This window comes from Littorina saxatilis, linkage group LG1 (assembly GCF_037325665.1).
Source record: "Littorina saxatilis isolate snail1 linkage group LG1, US_GU_Lsax_2.0, whole genome shotgun sequence".
NCBI classification, from domain to species: domain Eukaryota; kingdom Metazoa; phylum Mollusca; class Gastropoda; order Littorinimorpha; family Littorinidae; genus Littorina; species Littorina saxatilis.
The window spans coordinates 87450612-87473727 of record NC_090245.1 but is presented as its reverse complement, the minus strand read 5'-3'; the positions used below and the strand labels follow the sequence as shown (position 1 = coordinate 87473727).

Below are 23116 nucleotides of genomic sequence, written 5' to 3'. Positions count from 1 at the left end.
CTGTGCTGGCTTTGGTTGGCAAGCAATAGACTCGTGGGTGGAATGTTCAATAGCTGCTAGTTAGGGAATTTGTTTCTGCAGGCAGTTACTTAATCCCTCCAATGATCAGAATGAAGGGGAGAATTTTTTAGTGGAGGTTGGATTGTTTAAAAAAAAAAAAAATGAATCAATAGGGGATTCCATATGTTGCGAAACGCTTCCCATCCCAAAATAAATGGGTGGTAATAGAATAGGGGTACTTTAGCCTGAGGTTTAACTATGAAAGAGTTTCGGTACTGCAGGCAAAAAAATTGGCTGTAGTGTAGTTTAGGCATCACTAGATCTGTGTTCCATCAAGGTAGTTAATGATTTATTGAATGACTTCATTTTTGGCACCTTCACTTTTGAAGTAACTGGCAAATTGCTAAAACCGTTCACAGAGGCCCACAGTCTGCCTTATGGGAATTGATGGCGTATCAATAGCTTTAATAGCACTGCACAGGATGTTGCATCTTTTTTACGATGGCTAGTGTTCTTGTTAAAGTTTTGTCTCAAATGTGTATCCCAGTCTCTACTTTGTACAATGGTGTTTTCTCTATGTGCAGGTTGACACGGTGACCAACTTTACTCATGATGCATCTCCACCAACGCTGCGCCCTGCAGATGCTGTGCGGTCACTGGCTAGTAGTGATGCTGAGGTAATGAGGGTTTTGCTTGGCTGTCAGATGTGTTGTTATAGGCATCTTGTTGTTGAGGCTGTGTCTGTTGATCCCAATTTACTGTGGTTTATGAGCATTGGTACTGTGTGAGTGTTTGACTGTTTGTCCGTCTGTCTGTCTATTTGTTCGTCCGTCTGTCTGTCTGTCTGTCTGTACATGTTTGTATCTGTGTACATGTAATTGTGTATGTCATTAAAAGTTAGTAGAAAGAAAGTAAAAGGCAGGTTTTTAAATAACATTTCTTCCCCCTCCTCCCTCCTCCCCCCCCCCCCCTCCGCCCTCCTCTTCCCCCTCCCCATTCTAAAAAATTCAACAGAATTTGCCAAGAACTTGATAAGCTCATGAATGCTGTTTTATGTACACATCACTCCCAGACAAAGACTAGGCCAAATTTAAAGAGTATTTGGGGAAAACAATTTATGCGATGCCAGGTAATCAGATGGCAGAAACGACTATAATCTAAAGTCAGACAATGAGGTGGGTGGTCTGTAAACTGTTTGGGGCTCTGAGGTGGATTTGAGCCCGTGCCAGATTTGATGGTGTTTGATTTGCCATCATTACCCTGTGTGCCTGTTTACGCTTTGTGCTTTAACTTGACACCATCAGAGTGCAGATCTATTTACCCTGGCTGCATGCACACTCTCGCTCTGCCTGTCTGCCGCTTCTGACACAGTTTGGCTGCCTGTATCACTGGTTCTGTTGGGTGTTTAATGCACGGAGAAGAATAAAGAGCCAAAAAATGTGTTACAGTATTAGATTACCGTATTTGACGGATTACAAGACGCACCGTTTTATAAGCCGCACCCCCGACTTTTAAAAAATAAATTGGGACGAGCCACGTATAGGCCGCATCACTATAATTATTAGCCGCCGTCGAAATAAATATAATCAGATCGTGTCAATCTATCAAAACAACCAGGCAAACGAAAGTTCGGTATTTGGCAAAATCGGCTCCGAGAATAAACAAGTGAAACAAAGAAGAAAAGTGAAAAAGTTGGAAGAAAAATATCACACACACAATTTGTAACCAACACACACATGTAGTCCCGCCCGGAATAAGCTTTTTTGGGATGATTTACGACTTTTGCGCACATTTCGAGCAGACAAAAGCACAACATGGCGGCTCTCGCTCCTCCAACTATCGCGAGACACAAAAAAACGAAATCTCGCGCGTGTGAGATCCTGATACATTTGGTGTTTCTCTGTACGCTATCTTGTCACGACGACTTGTTGACAAACGAAGCTTCGCAAAAGAAAGAGAAAAGCGCCGAGTCTTGAGTAGAAAGCTAATAAAGTACCGGTAATCGCTAATCGAGCGAAATGAAAATCCTCGGCGACTTCCATTAGGTGAATGCTATTCAAGTTTAGGTAACGTTTTAGCCGCATCTTTTTATAAGCCGCAATGCGATTTAAAAAAAAAAAAGTTGCGGCTTGCAGTCCGTCAAATACGGTAAGTAGCTTTTGAGTTAGAGCAGAATCTGTGGGAAGAAAAAATTCTGCCGGGGGGAAAAAAAACATGAAGAAACAACTGTTTTCACCATGCACTTTGTCTTCTGTATTGTTTGTTCTTTAATAATTATGGCTATTTGCTTAGTTTTGATGGTTGATACTTGAAATTGAATCTCTTTCTACCTCGTCTGTGCGATCCTTCCTCTCTCTCTCTTTCTATGTCTTTGTCTCACCCTTTTCTCTCTCTCTCTCTCTCTCTCTCTCTCTCTCTCTCTCTCTCTCTCTCTCTCTCTCTCTCTCCCTCTCTGTCTCTGTCTCACTCCCTCTCTCCCTCTCTCTCTCTCTCTCTGTCTCTCTGATCTCTCTCTCTCTCTCACTCTCTCTCTCACTCTCTCTCTCTCACTCTCTCTCTCTCTCTCTCTCTCTCTCTCTCTCTCTCTCTCTCTCTCTCACACACACACACACACACACACACACACACACACACACACACACACACACACACACACACACACACACTTATTCAGTGATTCACTTACTCATTCCCTTTCTTCATATATATTGTCTTTTCTTATCATTTACTAACTGCATCTCCTTAAATTGTGCCCTATTTTCTCAGTTTTGCAATGCAGCAGGCTACTGTCTGACAAAAATTTGATACAGAATTTACCAAAACTGGTTGCTCTTGTGTTTTTTCATTTTGTTTTAATTGTGTAATATTGTGATTCAGACGATAAGCCAGTCAGAGGATGAGAGCCCTAACCTTAGGTCGAGGGCCTCAGACCCCACTGGTCTGTCATCAGGCAGGATGTCACCTCTTGTGAAAGACACACCGGCATACAAGGTGACGAGGGCTTTTACTAAAACCAAAAGCACTGCTCTCTCTCTCTCTCTCTCTCTCTCTCTCTCTCTCTCTCTCTCTCTCTCTTCTCTCTCTCTCTCTCTCTCTCTCTCTCTCTCTCTCTCTCTCTCTCTCTCTCTCTCTCTCTCTCTCTCTCTCTCTCTCTCTCTCACTCTCTCTCTCTCATATGCCATTTCTCTCAGGGAGAAAAGTAAGCTGACAGTGCACCATTCCTTGACAAACCCATTCATTCTTATTACCTGCAGCAGTAGTCTAAGCTCAGTGAATCACTAGAGAAGAACACAAGCATTGCAGAGGAAAAGCATCCTTTTAGTTTTAGACACAGTATTATCAGGTGTCGTGTGCCTTTCAATTTCTTTCATGTCCATAGTAGTATTAAGAACAAGAAAAGGGGTCTTTTTTCTCACAGTATTACCTGCGTTTAATGTGTGCTTGTTGATTGTTTGTGAAAGGAACTGGAGGCTGAGCATGAACAGCTTAGTGAAGAGTACCACACCCTCTCCATAGAAAATCTGCGTCTGCGAGACAAGCTGGACTTTCTGCAGCAGCGCATGAACGGCAAACATGAACAGGTAGGGACACTGGCGCTAGCTAGATACATAAACAGGCGAGAGTTTTCAGAATGTATAAAGCTTTTGCACCAAAATTTGATTGATTGCAGATTGTTGCACATGTCATTTTCACGAGTTATTCTCTCTGTTTCTCTGAGTTTGATATCACAATTACATTTTAATCTGTGTTAGAACTGCGAGCACATATGTTTTCAGTGTTTCACTACTGTCACCATTAGAATTTTGTTATGATGACTATTTGATAGTTAGAAGCATTTGCAGGCAGTCTAGCGATGCCTTAATTTCTGTAAGTTGGGGAGGAGTTTTGAAGAGTTTATCTTTTTTTTAAGGGGGGAGGGGGGGCGGTGTTGGAGGGAGATGTGTTGGGATTGCCTTGGTCACACACTTGCTAAATGCTGCTCTTATTGAGTCCAGAAAATATTGAAATAGTCTGAATACACAACTCTACAGATCTTCACACAAAATGCTTGGCCGTGTATAATTTAGAATGTATTTGTAGTGAACACTTTTTTAAACAGTTAAACAAAACACTCTATTAGACTGTATTTTGGTGGCATATGACAATGTTTCACAATGTTACATGTGTGCCAACCACCTCTGCACTTCACAGTTTAAATTTTGTCTTAGCTATAGCCATCTAAGCTGTTTGTGCCTTCATTTCCTGTCCTATCAAGCTCATTTTCATATTCCCTTTTTGAATTATAGATTGATCTGTATTCCCTGATTTTATTATTTTAATTTGACCCTGATTTTATGTGAATTAAAGGTGTGCTTGTGAAGAAAATCAAACTTGTTGAAGAGTATAACTGTCCCCTTTGAAAACAGAACTTTTCTATTAACATGAACAATTGTTTTTATTTTTCCCATGATTTTGTTTGAAGCTCTTTTTGCTTTTGCCCTGTTTTCTCCCATATCTGTTCTGTCTGCCCCGATCTGCCTTTTCTTGGCAGCATGTATTTAACAGTATTTTTCTCAATGTTCAGTCTTTGACATGAAACCTGTTTGGAATCCTTAAAAACAACTGCAGTTTCTGATTAACAACCTGTTGAAATTGTTTTTATCCTAAATACCAGTGTCAGCGCTGGAGCAAAGTGTGTTTGATTTTGATTTAACATCACCTGTTTGCTGCATGCAGTATTGACTCACCACCCACTAACCCTCTAACCACCCACCTGTCTGTTGTTGCTAGGGTAACGGTGCAAAGGAGGTGTCGAAGGAGGTGCAGCATGAGGTAAGGATTGTGTGGTTCTGCTGGAAGAACTCTGGCTGAGCTCATTGTGTAGTCTTCATAGCAGTTCGTTTGATGTTTTACTCCTAAGATATGCCAGTCATGGCAGTGTAGCTCAGTAGAGATATTGCGATAATGCCTAGAATATGCTACTGATGTTGCTTTTTTTTTTTCTTGTGGAAGGAAAGGACCTGTGGAGCACAGATTCAAATGGACATTTGCAACAAAAAAAACTTTTGAAAACACACACACAATCGCACCTTAAAAGAAAAGTTATTAATTGTTTTCTTCATGATGTTGTAAAGAATCTTAAGCCTTATTAAATCTTTGGCAAGTAACATCAAAGGTATGGAAAGTATTGAATGTCATTATGTCTTAACTGACTCCAGTTTTGCACCTCTATTTTGCTGATCTTTGTTTTAGTTGTCAACTTTTTTGTTGTGACACCAGTTTTACCTTTCCTTTTCTTTTGTGAATTATTCTTTTTTTATGTCATTAATGTTTGTCAATCCCTGCAACATGAGAGCTCACAGTGTTTGCACTTCATGAAGAGTGCATTTGGTTTAATTGTTCATTTGTGTTGTTCAAAGAAACACAGCTTCAAAGCTTAAACTAATTCTGCACACTAGAAAATGCTGCATTATGAAGATGACGTCATTGTTTCTGTGTTTCTTTCTTTTGTCTCTCTGTATAGATGTTTCACATTGCTTGCCTAATTGCAGATATATAAACTCTTGATCAGTTGTAGTAGGATTCACTTCATGCAGTTAACATTGTTATTGCTAGTTGGGTGTAACATGTATTTGCTGAGCAGATTGTGATGAACGGATGTTAGGCAAAACTTCAGAAAACAGTATTACAGACAGAGTATTATATAAAATGTTATACAGTAAACAGTAACAGTTTCAGAAAACTAGTATTATCAGAGATTATAGAATAAAGAATCAGTAGTAATATCAGTGTTTTAAAAAAAGTATGATACAGCAAAGAGTAAGCTGACACCGTACCTTTGAAGGACAGGATTTTCTAAAGTTAACCCTTCAGCTGTCGCAACAGATCCGTAACCTGAAGAACCTTCTGGAAGAAGAGAAGGAGCGTTGCAAGGAGCTGGAGTCTCACTTGGCAGTCAAAGCAACTGAAGGGGCAGAGGTGTGTGCCAGGGTAGAAAGGGTTATTTTATCATAACAGTGGAATGGTTCATGTGTTTACAGGAAGTATTGCAATGATTTCATTTAAAATAGAAATTGACATATATCCAACCAGTTTTAATTTTTAGGTTTCCATTTGTATGTCTCTACTCAAAATGTCAAAGCTATGAACTTTACAATGCAAGCAGTATTAAAAAAAATGCTGATTTTTGTGTTTGCTTGTGCTGTGTAGTGCTTTTTTTCTTAACGTTGTTGCTTTTTGGAACACTTTGTGTGTGTGTTCTCTTTTCACTGAATTTTAGTGTGTGCACTTTGATATGATTTGAATCAAATTTGAAACATTAGAAAAATCTTAGCAAAAACAACAACAAGAACACTTTGCAATGCAATATTCCATTTTATAACTTCCTTGTTAAAAAAAAAGTGGAAAATAAATGTGAATCAATATTTGGAGCTGCACTTCCAAGTTCCTGATAATTTAGATAAAGAGACATTTAAATTTGCTAAAAATGCGATGTTTGAAAACTTGAAGATTGATGCACCTTCGCTGAAATCTGAAGACATTTTTCTGCTATTTTCAGACATGGGATTCTTCCGTAAAATTACGGAATTCCGTAAATTTTTAGGCTCCAGGGATCATTCTTGAGATTCGTGCAAATCCGCTGAGAAAATTTTGGGGTATATGTAGGTATAGACCCAAGTTTTTCGGCCGGTCCGCTGATCGCGACGCTCCATTCCATACTATTCTTGAACGGTTGGTTCATAAAACGGTCAGACTGTTGCTGGTCGATCCGTATGGGAACGCGCTCTGTGTCTTTGTAGCGAGATTTAAGAAACAGCACGTTTCGTTTTGCAGCTCGTTTCGTTTGGTGAATGAGTCACCCCGCGAAACGGAACGTGTAACGAGACGGCATAGGCCGCAGACAAGATTTAGATGTATTCACGTTTCGTTTCGGAATGAAAGGCCGGGCATGGCAGGATATGATCCGCTGACTGGGCATGGCATAATTTCAACTCCACGAGTCAATAAAGGATTGACATACTCGCATTGCACGCACAAGAGCTTCACATTTTTCAATTCATGCACCTGATCACATACGAAGCCAGAATAAAAATTCGATGCGATGACCTACTTCTGCTTCGCCATTTGCTTTCTCACCATGAAGTTGGATAAATGTACCAGGATCAGCACCCTTCAAAATATTTCAGTTCACAACAGTTGTCTACCTCCAATGAACACATTCTCAGCGCTGAAAGACTGTGAAAGGGTTGATGAATCTAGCAATGCATAAAATGGCCAACAAATAAAACTGTTAGTGTGCAAAAATACTCACAAAAGTTGACGAAATATTGTTCGTTTTTTGGGGGTGGAAAACGTGACTGCGTTTTGACGTTCCACGTTCCGTTTCAGTTGACCTTCACCTTTCCAGCGAGAGACCCCCGAAATAATGACGTTTACCACAACTTCAAAACGAAACGTCCCAACGTTTCGTTTCTTAAATCTCTGTTGTCTCCCACAGTCACCGTTTCAACGTAGCTATCGGGGATTCAGTATAAGCATACCGTATGAGAATGATTCGGCGCCATTTTTACATCGCTTTGAGCCACTTGCCAAAATGATGAGGAAGCTAAAGCGAGACGAAACCGTTCTATCCCGGGAAATTGACCAGCAGAAGTACAAGAAAAATCTCTGGAGATTCGACTGGCTCGATGAAGTTGTATCATTGAGCTGGAAATACGAGAAAGGCCAGAAGACACAAGACGTGAAACTGAAAGTTGGCGATGCTTTTGCTAAAATCAACTTGCCGGGAAAAGCTCAGTGCACTTTGTGCAACGATGTTAATGTTATCAACTACGGTTCCAATGGAAAGACTGCCCTCAAAAGCCACTTGAAAAGCAACAAGCACCTGACTATCCTGAAAACCCAGTCGTGTAATCAGTCACTGGGGTCGTTTGGCACCGACAAGGTAAGAACATTGAAACCACACCGAGCGAGTTTTAGCGTCAACTAAGGTGACTCGAGTCGAACCGGAGGTCGCAAAAACTCGGTCCGGTACGACTGGAGTGACGTCACCGGTTAACCAACTTTCAACCTTGCTTCCTGCGTAGGGTCTCTCCAGTTCCAAGATGGCTGCCAAGGCGAGGTGAGAAACTTCTGCAAATATTTTTTGACAAAGTTACGGATTGTGAGAAGACATTTGTTGTAAATCACTTAGCCTTTCAAAAATTAAGGATACTGGGTTGGATACTGTCTTGGTTTTAATGCATTTTATTTTAGCAGTGATGTTTATTTTGGGAAGAAATGAGGTCAACAGGAGTTTGGGTGCGATTTCGGCTGAAATGTACTTTAAAGCGCCCTGAACTTTTACCCGGCTGTTTTGCGCTCGATTTTCACGCTCACTTCTTCATTGACGTTCGAATCGATAGTTCGATGTTTTGGCATTACATTCACATCAACAATAAAACAGTACTGCTTGTTCATCATCGTCGTCCATCAACTCTCCACAACAGTAAATCCGTAACGCGCTTGTCGCCATCTTGTTGCAAGGGACGCGACTGGACACAACCCAACAGCGTTTCCGCGAAGAAAAAAACCAGACATGCGCAGTGACCCTACCGTAGCTCAACCCTGTTCCTCGCGAAAACTCGCTTACCGTCACACGCCACCCCCCCCCCCCCCCCCCATCCCCGCCTCTCTCTCTCTCTCTCTCTCTCTCTCTCTCTCTCTCTCTCTCTCTCTCTCTCTCTCTCTCTCTCTCTCTCTCTCTCTCTCTCTCCCTCTCTTTCTTCTCCTTATTTTGAGTCTTAGCGTAAAATTAATTTGAGAAACATGGGAAGGAAGAGAAAGGGGGGGGGGGGCTATGATTAAGCTGAAATATGCATTTCAGGGCCATTTTTGTGTGTCTAAAACACTAAAAACCTTCAGCTTCTGGGGGCGAAGCCCCCAGACCCCGACCAGGGGCGTTGCCCCTGGACCCTACTGGGGGCCTTCTGCGGCCCCCAGACCCCCACCTTTTTTTTTTTCCTTAATTATCACTTTTTCGGAATCCCATGTCTGTATTTTGCATTCAAGGCGCAACGTTTTTGTTGAGTCTTTCGTGTCAGTTGCAGTTTTACATTCTTGCCTTTTTCACTTAAAGACTAAGCCCTTGTGACCAGAAAGCTTAATTTTCATAACAAAATTTCTTTCTTGCTTATTCCATTATGGTATATTTCTTTGGTCAGTTCAGTATCAAAACCAGACATTGGTACCTGAAACTTTCAAATGGAATAAAAATCTGCAGTGATGAAAGTGGTCCACTTTAAGCCCGCAATTTATAGTGCAGACTTTACATAGATCTGTTGGCAGAAATACTTCAGCATACCACCAAAGTCAATGCTACATAACCATTCAGCCAGTAAAGGCGTTTTGCAACCTGAACCATATTGAATTGACTGGTACCTGTTCTTAAACCAGCTTGCTTTGTTCCTTGAAAGTAACTGACAGTGACAGATATGCTATGATGTACATACATTTCTGCAAAATTGGCAACAACTTATTCAATTCAAAACGGTAAAGAGTTTCTATATTGAACTCTGGTTGCTTGTATTGTACAATTAAGTGATGTTGACGTTGCCAGGTTTCCAAAGATCCTGACAGCTGGCATGACAGTGATGATGAAGAACTCTTTGACTCTCAGGGTGAGTTTTTTGTTTTACTGTTTACTGAAAATTCTTTGAAATGTTAAAGATCTTTCAGTTCATAATGTCTCCGTTTTTTGTAGTTGAGCGTTTGTGTTTAAGTGTTATTAGTCGTTAGCTGGGCATTTGCGCACATGTGCTAAATGAGCTCTCCCATTATCTGTATGTGCATGAGAGAAGTAGATAGACAAAGTGTGATACTTTGTGTGTGCATGCGTGTGTGTGTTTGTGTGTGCATGCGTGCGTGTGTGTGTGTGTTTATAAATGTGTGTATTTATATGCATGTGAATGATCACACGAATATGTGCGCACACATTTACACAATGTGTCTGTTATCATACGCCAACAAGACCAATGGATTGATCGTAAGCTGACTCTTTAAAATGCACATGATATTTCAGGCAAGAAAACCAAAGATGGGAAAGATGTGAACGACAAACAGATGGTGGCACTACTCAGGAGTCAGATTCTGTCCTTGCGGCAGGAAAACGACCAGCTCCGCAATAACGCTCAGGTCAGTTCGCGCTTGGTCATGGTCATATCATTCTCTAGTCAGTAATGTCCATATGCTACATTATTATTTTGATTTTATTTTTGTACACACCTTACGCTTCTGGTGTTGGTAGCCATGTAATAGAGGACAAGAAGAAGTATTGGAAGACTTTAATTTGTTTCTTTGTGTTTTCTGCTTTGCTTTTTTGGTGAGGTATGCATACTCAGTCAGTTCTATTGCGTATTTTTTGTATTTAGTCTGCTGTCTCTTTGCTCTTTTATGATTGAAAACCATGGAAATTTCATGTTTTGCCCTTCAGCAAGTGTTTACAGTTCATTTTTGTGTTGTTTTGTACATTTGGCCTTATTGCATTATCCACAAGTGAACAGATTTAAACTAAAGGAAGAACTGGTAGGGAAAGATACAGGCTGATGGTACATGAGAAAGAATTTTGCGTGTTGCTTATTATGTTCATAATTCATGCCATATATTGTAACCTGATACAGTACATAGTTTTAGATGCTGTTCGTTTTATCAGTGTTCTTTTCTCGTATGATGTCTCGACTCTCAAAACCATACAAGGCTTGGTTTGTCTATATCTGCTTTAAAGTTTTTGTGTGTATAATGTCTACATTTTTGCTCGGCAGGGTTAAAGGTGAAGGGTAGACAGAGGGTGGGTATCGTGCGATGGTGCATGTGCTGTAGTGCAGTCTTTAGACGAACAGTGCCAGTGTTTGCATGAGACAATGTTTTTGCTATTCCAGCATTTTGTCAAACATGGCTTAGATTTGCCTGTTGTGACCTGGTTGTTGTTGCGATTGTTGTTGTGGAAGTGGGTTTGTGAATGACCCTTGAGTTGGCGGTGTATATTATGACCCCTCAATGCCTGCATTATTCAGCATGTGCCTTTGTCAGTTTGGGGAAGGGAAAGAGTAACCAACAAATAAGGAGGGAGAGATGGGTACAAGAAAAGTATTTGTGGGGAAACCAGCTGTGTTTATTCCATGCATGTCAGAAGCTTGAAATAAATGGATGACGTTGTAATGAATGTGACATTTGAATCATTCTAACAGGGAAAAGAGTAACAGAAAAAAAGAAAGAAAGATTTAATGATGATAGTAGACAAATTCTGGAAATAACTGTTGTCTCTGATTTACAAACAAATGTACAGCCGTCACAACTGTTTTTCTGTTGTCCTGTCAAACCTCTGTTTTATGTTTATGTTTTATGACATTTGTATCTTTGGTTGCTTGTTTAGTGGTTTGTTTGTATAATTGTGTATTATTTTCATAAATAAATGAATTCACTGTGCAATGAAAACCCATGCATTGAGAAGTGACTGAACTCTTTTTTATTATCCCAAAAAAGTATTTAAACTTAAGAACACATAGCCCAATTAGAACCATTTGCATGCACATTTTTTTCATGTGAAATTCAGGTGACTTTGGTCTTGAACATGCATGGTTGAATTTGAAAGAATGCAGTTATTTTACAACGCAAAATATTTTAACTTTATAAAATTGTTGTTTTGTCTGCCAGTTTCACTTTGGCATGTTATATTTCTCAGAACTGTGTAGCATAGGAAGCAATAACCAGATGTTTGTTATGTGCTTAAGATTAAAGATTACAGTAATTTGTAGACTGTTGATATTATCATCAAGTGAACGACACAGTATAATACAGCATGAAAAAATATCTCACTGAGACTGTTGCGTGAATTTGATGATACAAAATTGTATGACAGCCAGATCTGGTTGAAGTAAGTTCTGATTCTGCAAGAAAAGATTAGGCAAAATGTTAATCAAAGGTATGATGCTGTGTGATGTGTGATGTCCTGGTATTTATTTTATTTTTATTGTTCTCCTCCTCCCCCCTCTCTCTCTCCCTCTCTCTCTCTCTCTCTCTCTCCCTCTCTCTCTCTCCCTCCCCCTCTCTCTCTCTCTCTCCCCTCTCTCTCTCTCTCTCTCTCTCTCCCTCTCTCTCTCACACACACACACACACACACACACACACACACACACACACACACACACACACACATTTGACATCAGGGGTTTTGAACGCTGACAGGGATTATTGGGGGTCACACGCTTTAGATTTTTCTTGAACAATTCATATCTAGACGTCCCAATGAATATATACCTTTGCAGTGGCCTGTGGTAATCATAGAGTTGGTTGATGACTGTGCTTCATTTGACAGGCTTTACACAATGGGTATCATGAGTCCTCCCAGCACAAGGCAGGCGAAGGGGAGGAGGGGAAAGCCGGCAGCAACATGACTGACCCAGAGCGCAGGATATCAACGCTGGAGGCTGAAAAGCATGAACTGAAGGCAGAGCTTCTAAAGGTATGGGAAAAGGTTGTTTTGGTATTTAAGTTCCGATCTGTTATTTATTTTTCTGTCTGGAGTTTTTGATTTTTTTTATACCTGAACTGATTGAGAGAATTGTCTTAGGTTAGCACATCAGTGTTTACCAAATCATTTGATAAGAAACAGTTGATAGCTAGGTAGTTTGACATTCTTATTCTATCCCAGTACAGGAAAGTTCGAGTAGATCCAATTCTTGTGGTATTACAGGTACAGCATCACTTACCTAGTTTTGTTAAACTTTCAAGACTTCATAACCGAGCTGTGTTCCAAGAACCATGACAAATTTCTGCTCTGATCAACATGAGAGATGATAACAAAATGATCATCATCTCTTTCAGCTGAAAGAGAGCGCAACATCCCAAGAACTGAGCGGGGCCCTCGGTCAGGAGGAACTTCTACTCAACAACTCCAAGCTGGAGTTGGAGATGCAGGGACTGCGCAGCGCTGTGGAGGCGCTGGAGGGGGAGAAGAAAGCGCTGCAGCAGACGGTGACAGGACTGGAGGAGGAGAAAGCTGCCATCCCATCGGACAAGGTGGCGGTGTTGAACTCGGCCAAGGTCATGGAGGAGGTCACATTTGACTCGGAAGGCTTCGTAGAGGGACAGGACATGACTAAGGAGGAGTTTTTGCAGGTGGGACACCTGTACAGGAGACTTGGGTTGATTGGGGAAGGGAGTGTTCAAATTAAGTGTACTTTTATTTTGAACTTTGTACACAACTGCTCAGTTTTGAAAGGAAAATAAGGAAAAATGTGGGTACTGTAGCTTTTTGATTTAAAAGAGATAACCAACAAGAATGCCCTGCTAAATAATGTGTGGTAGGCTTCTAATTTTGTTCTTCCCCGATTTGATTCTGCATTCTTCTGGTATTTACAAGTTCTGAAAGATGCCAGTGTTAGGTGTAGTCAAATCCAGTCAGTTTTAGTTTTGTTGCTCATATGGCATACAGTGGTACCTGCAATGTGAGGTACTTCTGAGGAGAGGACAACTACCAATGAAGGACACCTTCTGGAGTCCTGCTGTCAATCATGTTGACCAAAATAATTACCTGCCATGAAAGGTCTTCTGCAATGAAGGGACACTTCCGTCAGGTTCCAAGAGTGTATATAACAGTGCAGAAAACACTGTATCATCAAGTTCACCAGCATGTAAATCATCCCCTACTGCTGATGTTTTCAGGCACAGAACGATCAGTTGAAGGAGCAGTGCCGCTTGCTGACGGACGAGTTAACGAAGCTGCGAGGAACGTTTGACGCCATCCTAAAGGCGGGAGACACCCTGCAGTCTGACTATGACCAGCTTCAGGCAGAGAAAGACAGGATACACGATGAGCTGGATGTCCTGGCTACTGAAAAGAATGATGTTGGTTTGGTCTTCTTTTTTTGTGCCTTCAGCCCTGTGTGTGTGTCTCTCTCTCTTTCTCTCTCTCTCTCTCTCTCTCTCTCTCTCTCTCTCTCTCTCTCTCTCTCTCTCTCTCTCTCTCTCTCGATGTCTCTTTCTCCTTCTACCTCCTTTTCTCTATTTCTTGAGTGTTTGTGTTTGTCAGGGCTTGGGCTGGTATGTAGTGTTTGTGCACTGTGTCTGTTTGTGCATGTGTGTCGGCGTCTAGGTGTAAAAGTTTTTTGTGATATGTATATGAGAGAGTGTGTGAATGTAGGAGGGAGAGAGAGAGAATGTGTGTGGGGAACTGGAAGAGATAGAGATCAGTGAGTTTGTGTGTACGGGAGACGGTATGAGGACTGGGAAGCGAGAGGTTGCGAGTTCGACCCTGGGTCAGGACGTTAGCAATTTTCTCCCCCCTTTCCTAACCTAGGTGGTGGGTTCAAGTGCTAGTCTTTTGGATGAGACGAAAAACCGAGGTCCCTTCGTGTACACTACATTGGGGTGTGCACGTTAAAGATCCCACGATTGACAAAAGGGTCTTTCCTGGCAAAATTGTATAGGCATAGATAAAAATGTCCACCAAAATACCCGTGTGACTTGGAATGATAGGCCGTGAAAAGTAGGATATGCGCCGAAATGGCTGCGATCTGCTGGCCGATGTGAATGCGTGATGTATTGTGTACAAAAATTCCATCTCACACGGCATAAATAAATCCCTGCGCCTTGAATATCTTTCTTTCTTTATTTGGTGTTTAACGTCGTTTTCAACCATTCAAGGTTATATCGCGACGGGCCTTAAATATGTGCGCAATATAAATTGCATAAAATAAAAATAAAATTAAAAAAAATAAAAACATAAATCCCTGCGCTTAGAACTGTACCCACGGAATACACGCGATATAAGCCTCATATTGATTGATTGATATAGGAGAGAGTTTACATATGCATGTTTTTTGAGTCTGCTTCATTCCCTGACAAAAGCCACAGTCTGTGACCTACACTTCCGTAAGCACTAAAAGCACCGAGCCCTGACAAACACAAACATTCAAGAGATACAGAGAAGGTAACCATCACCTGTTTATGCATAGATCAATGATCCTCATGTAGCTACCATAGCACTTAATTACTCAGACCAGTAACCATCACCTGTATCTGCTTGGATCAATGATCATCATGTAGTTCACACGATGCACATCTAGTTGTCACATCCCCAGATGGCGAAGGAGAATGAGTTCTTGCTGTCGGACGGCAACGCCATGCACGAGGACCTGAAGAAGCTGGTGCAGGAGCTGGAGAAGCTGCAGGAGAAGTACCGCAAGGTCTGCACCGAGAAGGACCAGCTGCAGCACCAGCAGGACGCCGTCAACATCGCCGGCAAGGTCATACACCAATTCTGTCTTTAGCTGTTTGTTAAGCCCATCCTTAATTGAGCAGGAAGTCGACTTCGCGAAGAGTTCGAGAAGTCCTTTTTACTGAAAACTTAGTGCTAAAGCGTCGTGTGGCTAGCTTTGCGAAGCATAATTCGCGTAGTTGACTTTGCCCAATTAAGGACAGGCTTTAAGAGGTTGCAGTCAGTCTGTGTGTTTGGTGAGAAGTGAAACGCTTGAGAACAGAACATGGCTGCCTTGATGGCAGGGTAGAAAAAGGCTGTACATACGGAGTATGGTTGCCTTCATGGTAGGATAACATAAATGGTTGTAATTGTACATGTAAGAGTCCCATGTGCGATAAGAAGTTCAAGTGTGTGTATGAGTTGTTGCCTACGAAATCAGAAGGATAAGAAAAGGAAAAAGAAAGGGAAAAATATCAAAAATATAGATCTGTTTTATACTGCTGTACGTAGCTCAAATTAGTGTCAAATCATTTTGTCTTGGAAGCTATAATTCCGCCGTATCAGAAATGGTTCACTGATAAATAGCAAGCAAGCTCATACACAAATATATCATTTCTTCTGTTGCGCAGCTTGGTTTGGAAGAATTTGAACTAAAATCTGTGCATCTTTGAGTGACTAGCCTTTTCTTAGAACATAGGGTTTTACTGCACTTTTCCTTCTGGTCAGCAGTATCGTCTAGTTCAAAGCAATGCAATATGACATTTTTGAAAGAACAAAAGGAAAAATTGTATCACTGTTTATGGTTTTTATCTGTGTGATTATGTCCCAGTTTGACAGCAGATCTACATCTGTGATTGGCAAATCAGGGACCAAAAAATGAGGGGAAAAATCACAGATCAAAATTAAATCTGTACCTTAGGATTTGTATGCAACTTTCCAACGGGTAGGCAATCAGCAATGATTTTGTAAGACAAGTAATTGGTACTGTTGGTCATTCAAATCAACCATGTTGGAGTCAAGGTGTGTGTTCAGTCTGTCCTAAAATTTTTGTTGTTGTCCCGTTTTCATATCAGAGCATATTTTTGGACAGGTGGGAGAGGTGGCCCGACTGCTTGAAGAGCGAGAAAAGATGCAGGGTCGGCTGTCAGAGGCAGAAGATACGGCGGCCAAGCTGACACACGACCAGGCCATTCTCCTGGAAGAAGTGCAGAGTCTGCAGGATTCTGTGGCATCACTCACCACGGAGAGAGACGCACTGCACGCTGAAGTGGAAGACGCTGAGGTACAGTGGAACCCCCCTTTTAAGACCTCCAAAAATCTGAGAAAATCAGGTCTTAAAAAGGAGGGGGTCTTAAAATGGGGGTACATTTACAGAGGTTATGAACAGAAAGTCTGAGATAAACAAGGTCTTAAACAGGAGGGAGTCTTAATTGTTTTTTTTTGGTTTTTTTTGGGGGGGTGTCTTAAAAGGGGGGTTCCACTGTATCCAAGGTATGAAGTGGGATTGTGTGTTTGAGAAGTGGTGTTGTGCATTAGTTACACATGAGAGAATTTTATTGAGTAGGGTGCTTGGTGGGTCATCTTGATGAAGAAATTATTGTGACTGAATTGGCAATCAGTTGAGCATTCTGGCAGCCAATGTGCCCGACAAAAACAGGAGAGAGGTCTGAATCAAGGAAGAGTAATGATCATACCGTAGTGTTTGTCGCTGCACAAACATTTGAGGCAGAGTTTTTACACCACAAATGTGTACTTCTGGTCATTTCAAGAGGTGTAGAAGGAGAGGGAGGAAGATGCATGGTGTTTGTGAATGGCAGTGAGAAAAACCCATTGTTCAATCTTCAAGATTAGAATGTCATTTGTGCATTTTCCTGTGCAGGCCCTGGTATCACAGCACGAAGCCCTGACCCTGGAGTACGCGCAACTGGAGATTGACTTCAACGAGCTGCTTAAGGATAAGGAAATCTTGGAAGCTGATCTGCAGGGGGGCGAGGGATCCGAAGGCCTATCCAGGCGTATCTCAGAGAGCTCTCCAGACATGAAAGTCATCGTGGAAGAGCGTGACCTGCTGATCACTGAGCGTGACCAGCTGGAGTTGACAATCAAAGAACTATCTCATGAGAATGCGTTACTGGAAGAGGAGCTGGAATCGTTGCGCACCAGGCTAGCAAAGGACGGAGGAGGAAATGGCAGCCACATAGGGGGATCTGTTCAGCTGGAGATGACGGTCAGACAGTTGTCGAAAGAGAACGCTGAGCTGGAAGAAGAGCTTGCTAACGCTCAGGAGCAAATATCTGAGCTGGAAGCTCAACTGGAAGACACCAAAGCTGCCGCTTCTGAAGACAGTGATGTGGAAGCGCTGAGAGCTGGCATCACCCAGCTGGAAGCTACCGTCACAGAGCTGTCGCAAGAGAATGCTGACCTGGAGGATGAGCTGACGAGCGTGAAAGGTCAACTGGAAGAGAACAGGCAACTGCTGGAGGGCACTGGCAGCTCCGCCTCAGACTCCACGGTGCAGAAACTGAAGGCGGAGAACTGGAAGCTGGAGAGCAAGGTGGAAGAGCTGGAGAGGAAGGTGGCCGAGAGCAGACAGAACGGAGATCTAGAGCCATCTTCCACCACACTCAACAACAACATCAAGGAAGAGGACCGACTGCTGCTGGCTGTGGAAGAACTGGAAAGGGAGAAAACTGCGCTGAAAAGCCAGCTGGACTCGGTGCAGAAGAGGCTGGCCTTGTTAGAAGGGGGTTCTGGTGAAGAAGCGGTGAACGGCATCGCGGATAATGGTGATACTGGTTCGGTGATCAGCAAGTCGAGCAAGGAGACGGAGAAAATGGGTCGACTCAAGGAGCAAGTAGATCGCCTGCACCAGGAACTCGCTGTGAGTGTGTTTGTGTTTTACCACTGGGTATTGTAGTTGCACGATTTCTTGGGGTCATACGGTATTAAAGGCATTTGATGAGTAATTATTTGTTAACGATAACATCCTGGAGAAGGCAGTTTGTCTCTTCCGAAATATTGATAAAGAAACTACTAATCTGGTTACTGCTGTGTCCTCTTTTAGTTTATATATTTATGAGTACATTTGTTCGGTACCATGATTATGCCATTAGTCAGATTTTAAGGGATCAGATGTACTGCTGATTTATGCTCATACATGCTTGCTGACTGATGAAAGATGTTATAAATTATTTGCTGCACAATGAAGAGTAATGTTTATTTTACACTTGAGGATAATAGTTGTGTATTTTAGCCTCTGCCTATGGAGAAGAGTTTATAGGAGCTTGCTTTTGAAAACCCAAAAGAAGAGCTAGAATATCGATAGAAGAGAAGGAGGGTGAGAGCTTTTAGAATATCGAGTAGATAAGAAAAGTAACCTGTTAGACAAACATGTTAGCCATGTACGCAGAATAGGCTTGGGGATTATTTCTTTGTCATACTGTTTTGTGTCGGAGTGTGTCCCGCATGTTGACATAGCATTGTACATTGTTTGTCACTCAGGAGACGGAGCAGATCCACACAGACACTGTCAACACCTACAGAACACACCTGTTGAGTGCAGTACAGGTAAGCTAACCTCTTTTCTGTCTGCCTTTCGAGTGTCACCTCCGTGTATGGGGGCGCACACCTTTTGTGATGTCTCGGTAGATTTGTACAGGATGTTAGTCTTAATCCGTGCTGGCATAATAATAATAATAATACGAGAATTTATAACGCTCACATATCTCACCACAAGGCGACTCAAGGCGCACTCATACACAATCTTTCGCATTAACAACTCAAGCATACTCATATACACTTATGCATAATTGGGAAAAGCATACACAGTTTAGTGCTATGGAGTTTAGTTTGATTTTAGGTTGGATATACCGTCGCGATATAACCTTCGTGGTTGAAAACGACGTTAAACACCAAATAAAGAAAGAAAGAAAGAAAGGTTGGATGTAGGAATAGTGGGAGAGCTTTGCAATAACTGTCAGCTTTAAAAAATACATAAGAGTCGGCAAGATAATGTGTGTGTACATGTCTTATTCCTGTTAATAGGGTGTACCAACTTTTTAGGTTTTGTTCAAGACAGAGCTGCAGATGTTGTTGCAGCTACATACAGCGTTCTAGCATTTTGATTCCCTGCTTTGTTTCAGTAACGGACTACCAATTGCAGTTGCAGACCCTTCATGCCAGTTCTCCTATCTAAACTCATGTCTAGTCTAACTTACACATTACCATCACAAAACCTGAATGAGATGTTGAACAAACTTATTGGTTTTTGTTCTAGGGTCACATGGATCCAGACGTGAAGGAAGCACTGCACAGCATTATAGAGATGAGAAGCATGGAACAGTTCTGCTGACACAAATTCCCAGTTCTCATGTCTCTCTACCCACTTTGGACTTCCAGTTCCACAAAAGACACTTTGATGCCCGTAAAAACAACTGGAAATGCTGATGCCTGCCACAGAGCCCAGTGACAATTTGTGGGACACAGTGCAAAACATTTCTGTTGTTCTAACTGCCTGCAACAACAGACGACTCAGAAAGCCTCCTTAAAAATGTGTTGTATGGTGCAAGGGCACAGTTCTACAGTGGTCATTGTCTGCTGTAGCAAGTTTTGTACAAAACTCCAACCTTGAAAATGGAACTCACAAGTTGATGTGTGAAGTTTCTGCCAAAAATTCCATGCAGAGTAGGTGTGTATGGCACTTGAAGTGTAATGCAAAACTTCCAAACAATGGGCTCACTCGAGCAAGGATAGAAAGGGCGGAAATGTCTTGCATACAGTGTACTCGCTAACGAGAAGGTAACACAGGTTAGACTGGTGCACAGATATAGTTCCATGAGCGGTTACAGAAATATTTTGTGTGTGGTTGGTTTCTGCTACTTTTTTGCATTTTGTGCCTTTGATTTATTTTCATATGCGAATGAAAACAGGGAAACGAAGGGTTTAATGCCGACAATATTGTGTAAAATTGAACTCCAAGTAAACATGAAAGGAAGCAGGGGTAGAGAGAGTTGAATCTGTGCAAAAATGAACGGTGAATTGGAAAAGATGACTGATGCGCAAGAAAGGAAAGCTGTGGCCGTATTTGGTTTGAATACAAGAACTGTATTCCTTTGAAGTTCATAATATGCAAATGAACAAATTTAAACATGATGTGCAAAACACAAAAAGCTCTTGTTGACAAGAATCAACTGAAATTAGTATGCAACCATGTGATTTTCTTTATTTTGTTTGTGTTTTTTAGCCCTTCAATTTTTTTATAAATGGATTCTTGTCCTGATATTATGATGTGCTTAATTCCACAGCCCTGATCATGTACGAGAAAAAACCCATTATGAATGGGTGCTTTTTAGTAACAGTAGTCTTCTGTCCAGTTTGACAGTCATCAGAAACACTGTGCTTCTGTATTTGTTTCTAGAAATAGACTAGAATTTCATTTGCTCGACATCAAAACACTGGAAAAGGGCAAATCAAATATGCCATGTGCAGAGGTATTAAGACGGCAAGTCAAGTACATTGTGTGCACAGGTTTGATTCTCATACCTGTAAAATGTGTGGATAATACTGTTACTAAATGTTGTGCCAGATAAAGGGAAAAAAGATTGAGATTTCTTTCTTGTAATCTTTGATCCTCTGCCTGCCTTTTGCACTCCCCATTACCTTTTTCTGTAGCATTTAAACTACCTTCTCGGTAAAGCTGTAAAATGTCCGAGCACAATCTTGAGAAGAAGAAAACGGATGAGGGGAGGGGATGAATCCCATCTTTTTGGTCATGTCAGTGTAAACAGCGCTTTTAATCTTAAAAGACTTCCCTGCTTACCAAAGATTTTGATTCTGAGACAGGAAAAGAAATTATGTCCACATTACTTGGTACTGAATTTTTTTTCATGTGGCACAAAGTTACACAAATTGTTTCAGACACTAGCAATGATGTTGCAGACGGGTACGTTTCTGCCATGTGACCTCAGCTCGAGAATCAATCACAAACCCCACCCCCATCTCCACTCTAACCCTACCCTTCAAGTTCCAGCCCCCTACCCACTCCATCTTCACCTTTTGGGTATTTTGTTTTGTTTTGTTTTGGTTTGGTTTGTTTTCAAAGTGTTCCTCTTCTTTTTGTTGCAAGTAGCAGCTGGAAGTTCAGTTCATTCTTTCTTCCTCCGAAAGTATACCTCAAGGCTGCACCAAAGTAATATTAGTTATGTAATGTACTCGCTCTTGTTACTGGAGGGTACAGGTTCAGTCAAGTCTAGTATACATGTACTGCAGAGTTTGTGCCGAGTGCTGCAGAACTTTTGTTGTGCTTTTTGCTGAAGCTTCTGTTTATGCTGAGGTGCAAGGCTAAATCTTTCCATGTAGTGGGGCTTTTATGTTTGCTAGCAAAGTAATCCCATATGATTCTTGTTAATACAGCTCTGGGTGTGCACGTTAAAGATCCCACGATTGACAAAAGGGTCTTTCCTGGCAAAATTGCTCAGGCACAGTTAAGAATTGTCTACCTATACCCGTGTGACTTGGAATAATAGGCCGTGAAAGGTAAATATGCGCCGAAATGGCTGCAATCTACTGGCCGTATAAAATTTCATCTCACACGGCATCACTTCAGAGCGCCTAGAACTGTACCCACGGAATATGCGCGATATAAGACTCATTGATTGATTGATTGGGTACATGTATATAAGTTTGTTTCTTCTCAAAGGTGTGCATGCTGGTTTCTGATACTCTTTGTTTCAAAAGGAACAGCCTGTGTAGTAATAGATGTTTGTCAGACAAGCCTGTTTTTACATTTAGTCAAGTTTTGACTAAATGTTTTAACATAGAGGGGGGATCGAGATGAGGGTCGTGGTGTGTGTGTGTGTGTAGAGCGATTCAGAGTAAACTACTGGACTGATCTTCATGAAACTTTTACATGAGAGTTCCTGGGAATGATATCCCCAGACGTTTTTTTCATTTTTTTTTATAAATATCTTTGATGACATCATATCCGGCTTTTTGTGAAAGTTGAGGTGGCACTGTCACACCCTCATTTTTAAATGAAATTGATTGAAATTTTGGCCAAGCAATCTTTGACGAAGGCCGGACTTTGGCATTGCATTTCAGCTTGGAGGCTTTGAAATTAATTAATGAGTTTGGTCATTAAAAATCAGAAAATTGTAATTTGAATTATTTTTATATAAAACGATCCAAAACCAATTTTATCTTATTCTTCATCATTTTCTGATTCCAAAAACATATAAATATGTCACATTCGGATAATAAAACAAGCTCTGAAAATTAAAAATATAACAATTATTATTTAAATTAAATTTCCGAAATTGATTTAAAAATAATTTCATCTTATTACTTGTCGGTTTCTGATTCCAAAAACATATAGATAGGATATGTTTGGATTAAAAACACGCTCAGAAAGTTAAAAAGAATAAAGATACAGAAAAGCGTGCTATCCTGCACAAGCGGTGGACTTGACGATGCTACGATTATACGGTCTTGGTGAAAAAATGCAGTGCATTCAGTTTCATTCTGTGAGTTCGACAGCTTGACTAACTGTTGTATTTTCGCCTTACGCGACTTGTTTGTTTCTCATGCAGAATGGTAAGCACATGTATTACTAAATACCTTGAGCAGCAGTATCTACTTATGCAGAGGGAATGGCTAAATGAAAGTAAGTCAGGTATGATACACATCAATCTTTAACTTTAAGTTTTTTGTTTTTTGTTTTTTGCATCAATTTTAAGTTAAAAGTACATGAGTTATGTGGGGAGCAAGTTGAAGGAAAACCTTCTTGCAACAGAACTCCTGTAGATTTAAAATAATTGGTCTTGGAGAGGCCAGGAATTTGGAAATACACATTGATCTGAAAAGACAGACGAAGTAAAAAAGTAGAGGTTAGTTCGGCCTTTT

The 23116-nt window shown here is 41.2% G+C and overlaps 1 protein-coding gene across 2 annotated transcripts in view; it reads left to right on the top strand.

Moving 5' to 3' along the window:
* LOC138982904 (ankycorbin-like) overlaps positions 1 to 23110 on the top strand; it is a 47056-nt gene extending 23946 nt beyond the window's left edge. Inside the window, exons 11-25 of one of the 2 annotated variants that reach the window (XM_070356303.1) lie at positions 585 to 677; positions 2878 to 2991; positions 3462 to 3581; positions 4771 to 4812; positions 5866 to 5958; positions 9578 to 9638; positions 10040 to 10152; positions 12332 to 12478; positions 12841 to 13134; positions 13681 to 13863; positions 15099 to 15263; positions 16308 to 16499; positions 17097 to 18098; positions 18719 to 18784; positions 19494 to 23110. In XM_070356303.1, the coding sequence (XP_070212404.1) occupies positions 585 to 677; positions 2878 to 2991; positions 3462 to 3581; positions 4771 to 4812; positions 5866 to 5958; positions 9578 to 9638; positions 10040 to 10152; positions 12332 to 12478; positions 12841 to 13134; positions 13681 to 13863; positions 15099 to 15263; positions 16308 to 16499; positions 17097 to 18098; positions 18719 to 18784; positions 19494 to 19568 (2760 nt within the window). In that variant the 3' untranslated portion in view covers positions 19569 to 23110. The remainder of the gene's footprint in view (positions 1 to 584; positions 678 to 2877; positions 2992 to 3461; positions 3582 to 4770; positions 4813 to 5865; positions 5959 to 9577; positions 9639 to 10039; positions 10153 to 12331; positions 12479 to 12840; positions 13135 to 13680; positions 13864 to 15098; positions 15264 to 16307; positions 16500 to 17096; positions 18099 to 18718; positions 18785 to 19493) is intronic. The other variant, XM_070356309.1, reaches the window with a different exon arrangement.
* Positions 23111 to 23116: the final 6 nt, after the last annotated feature.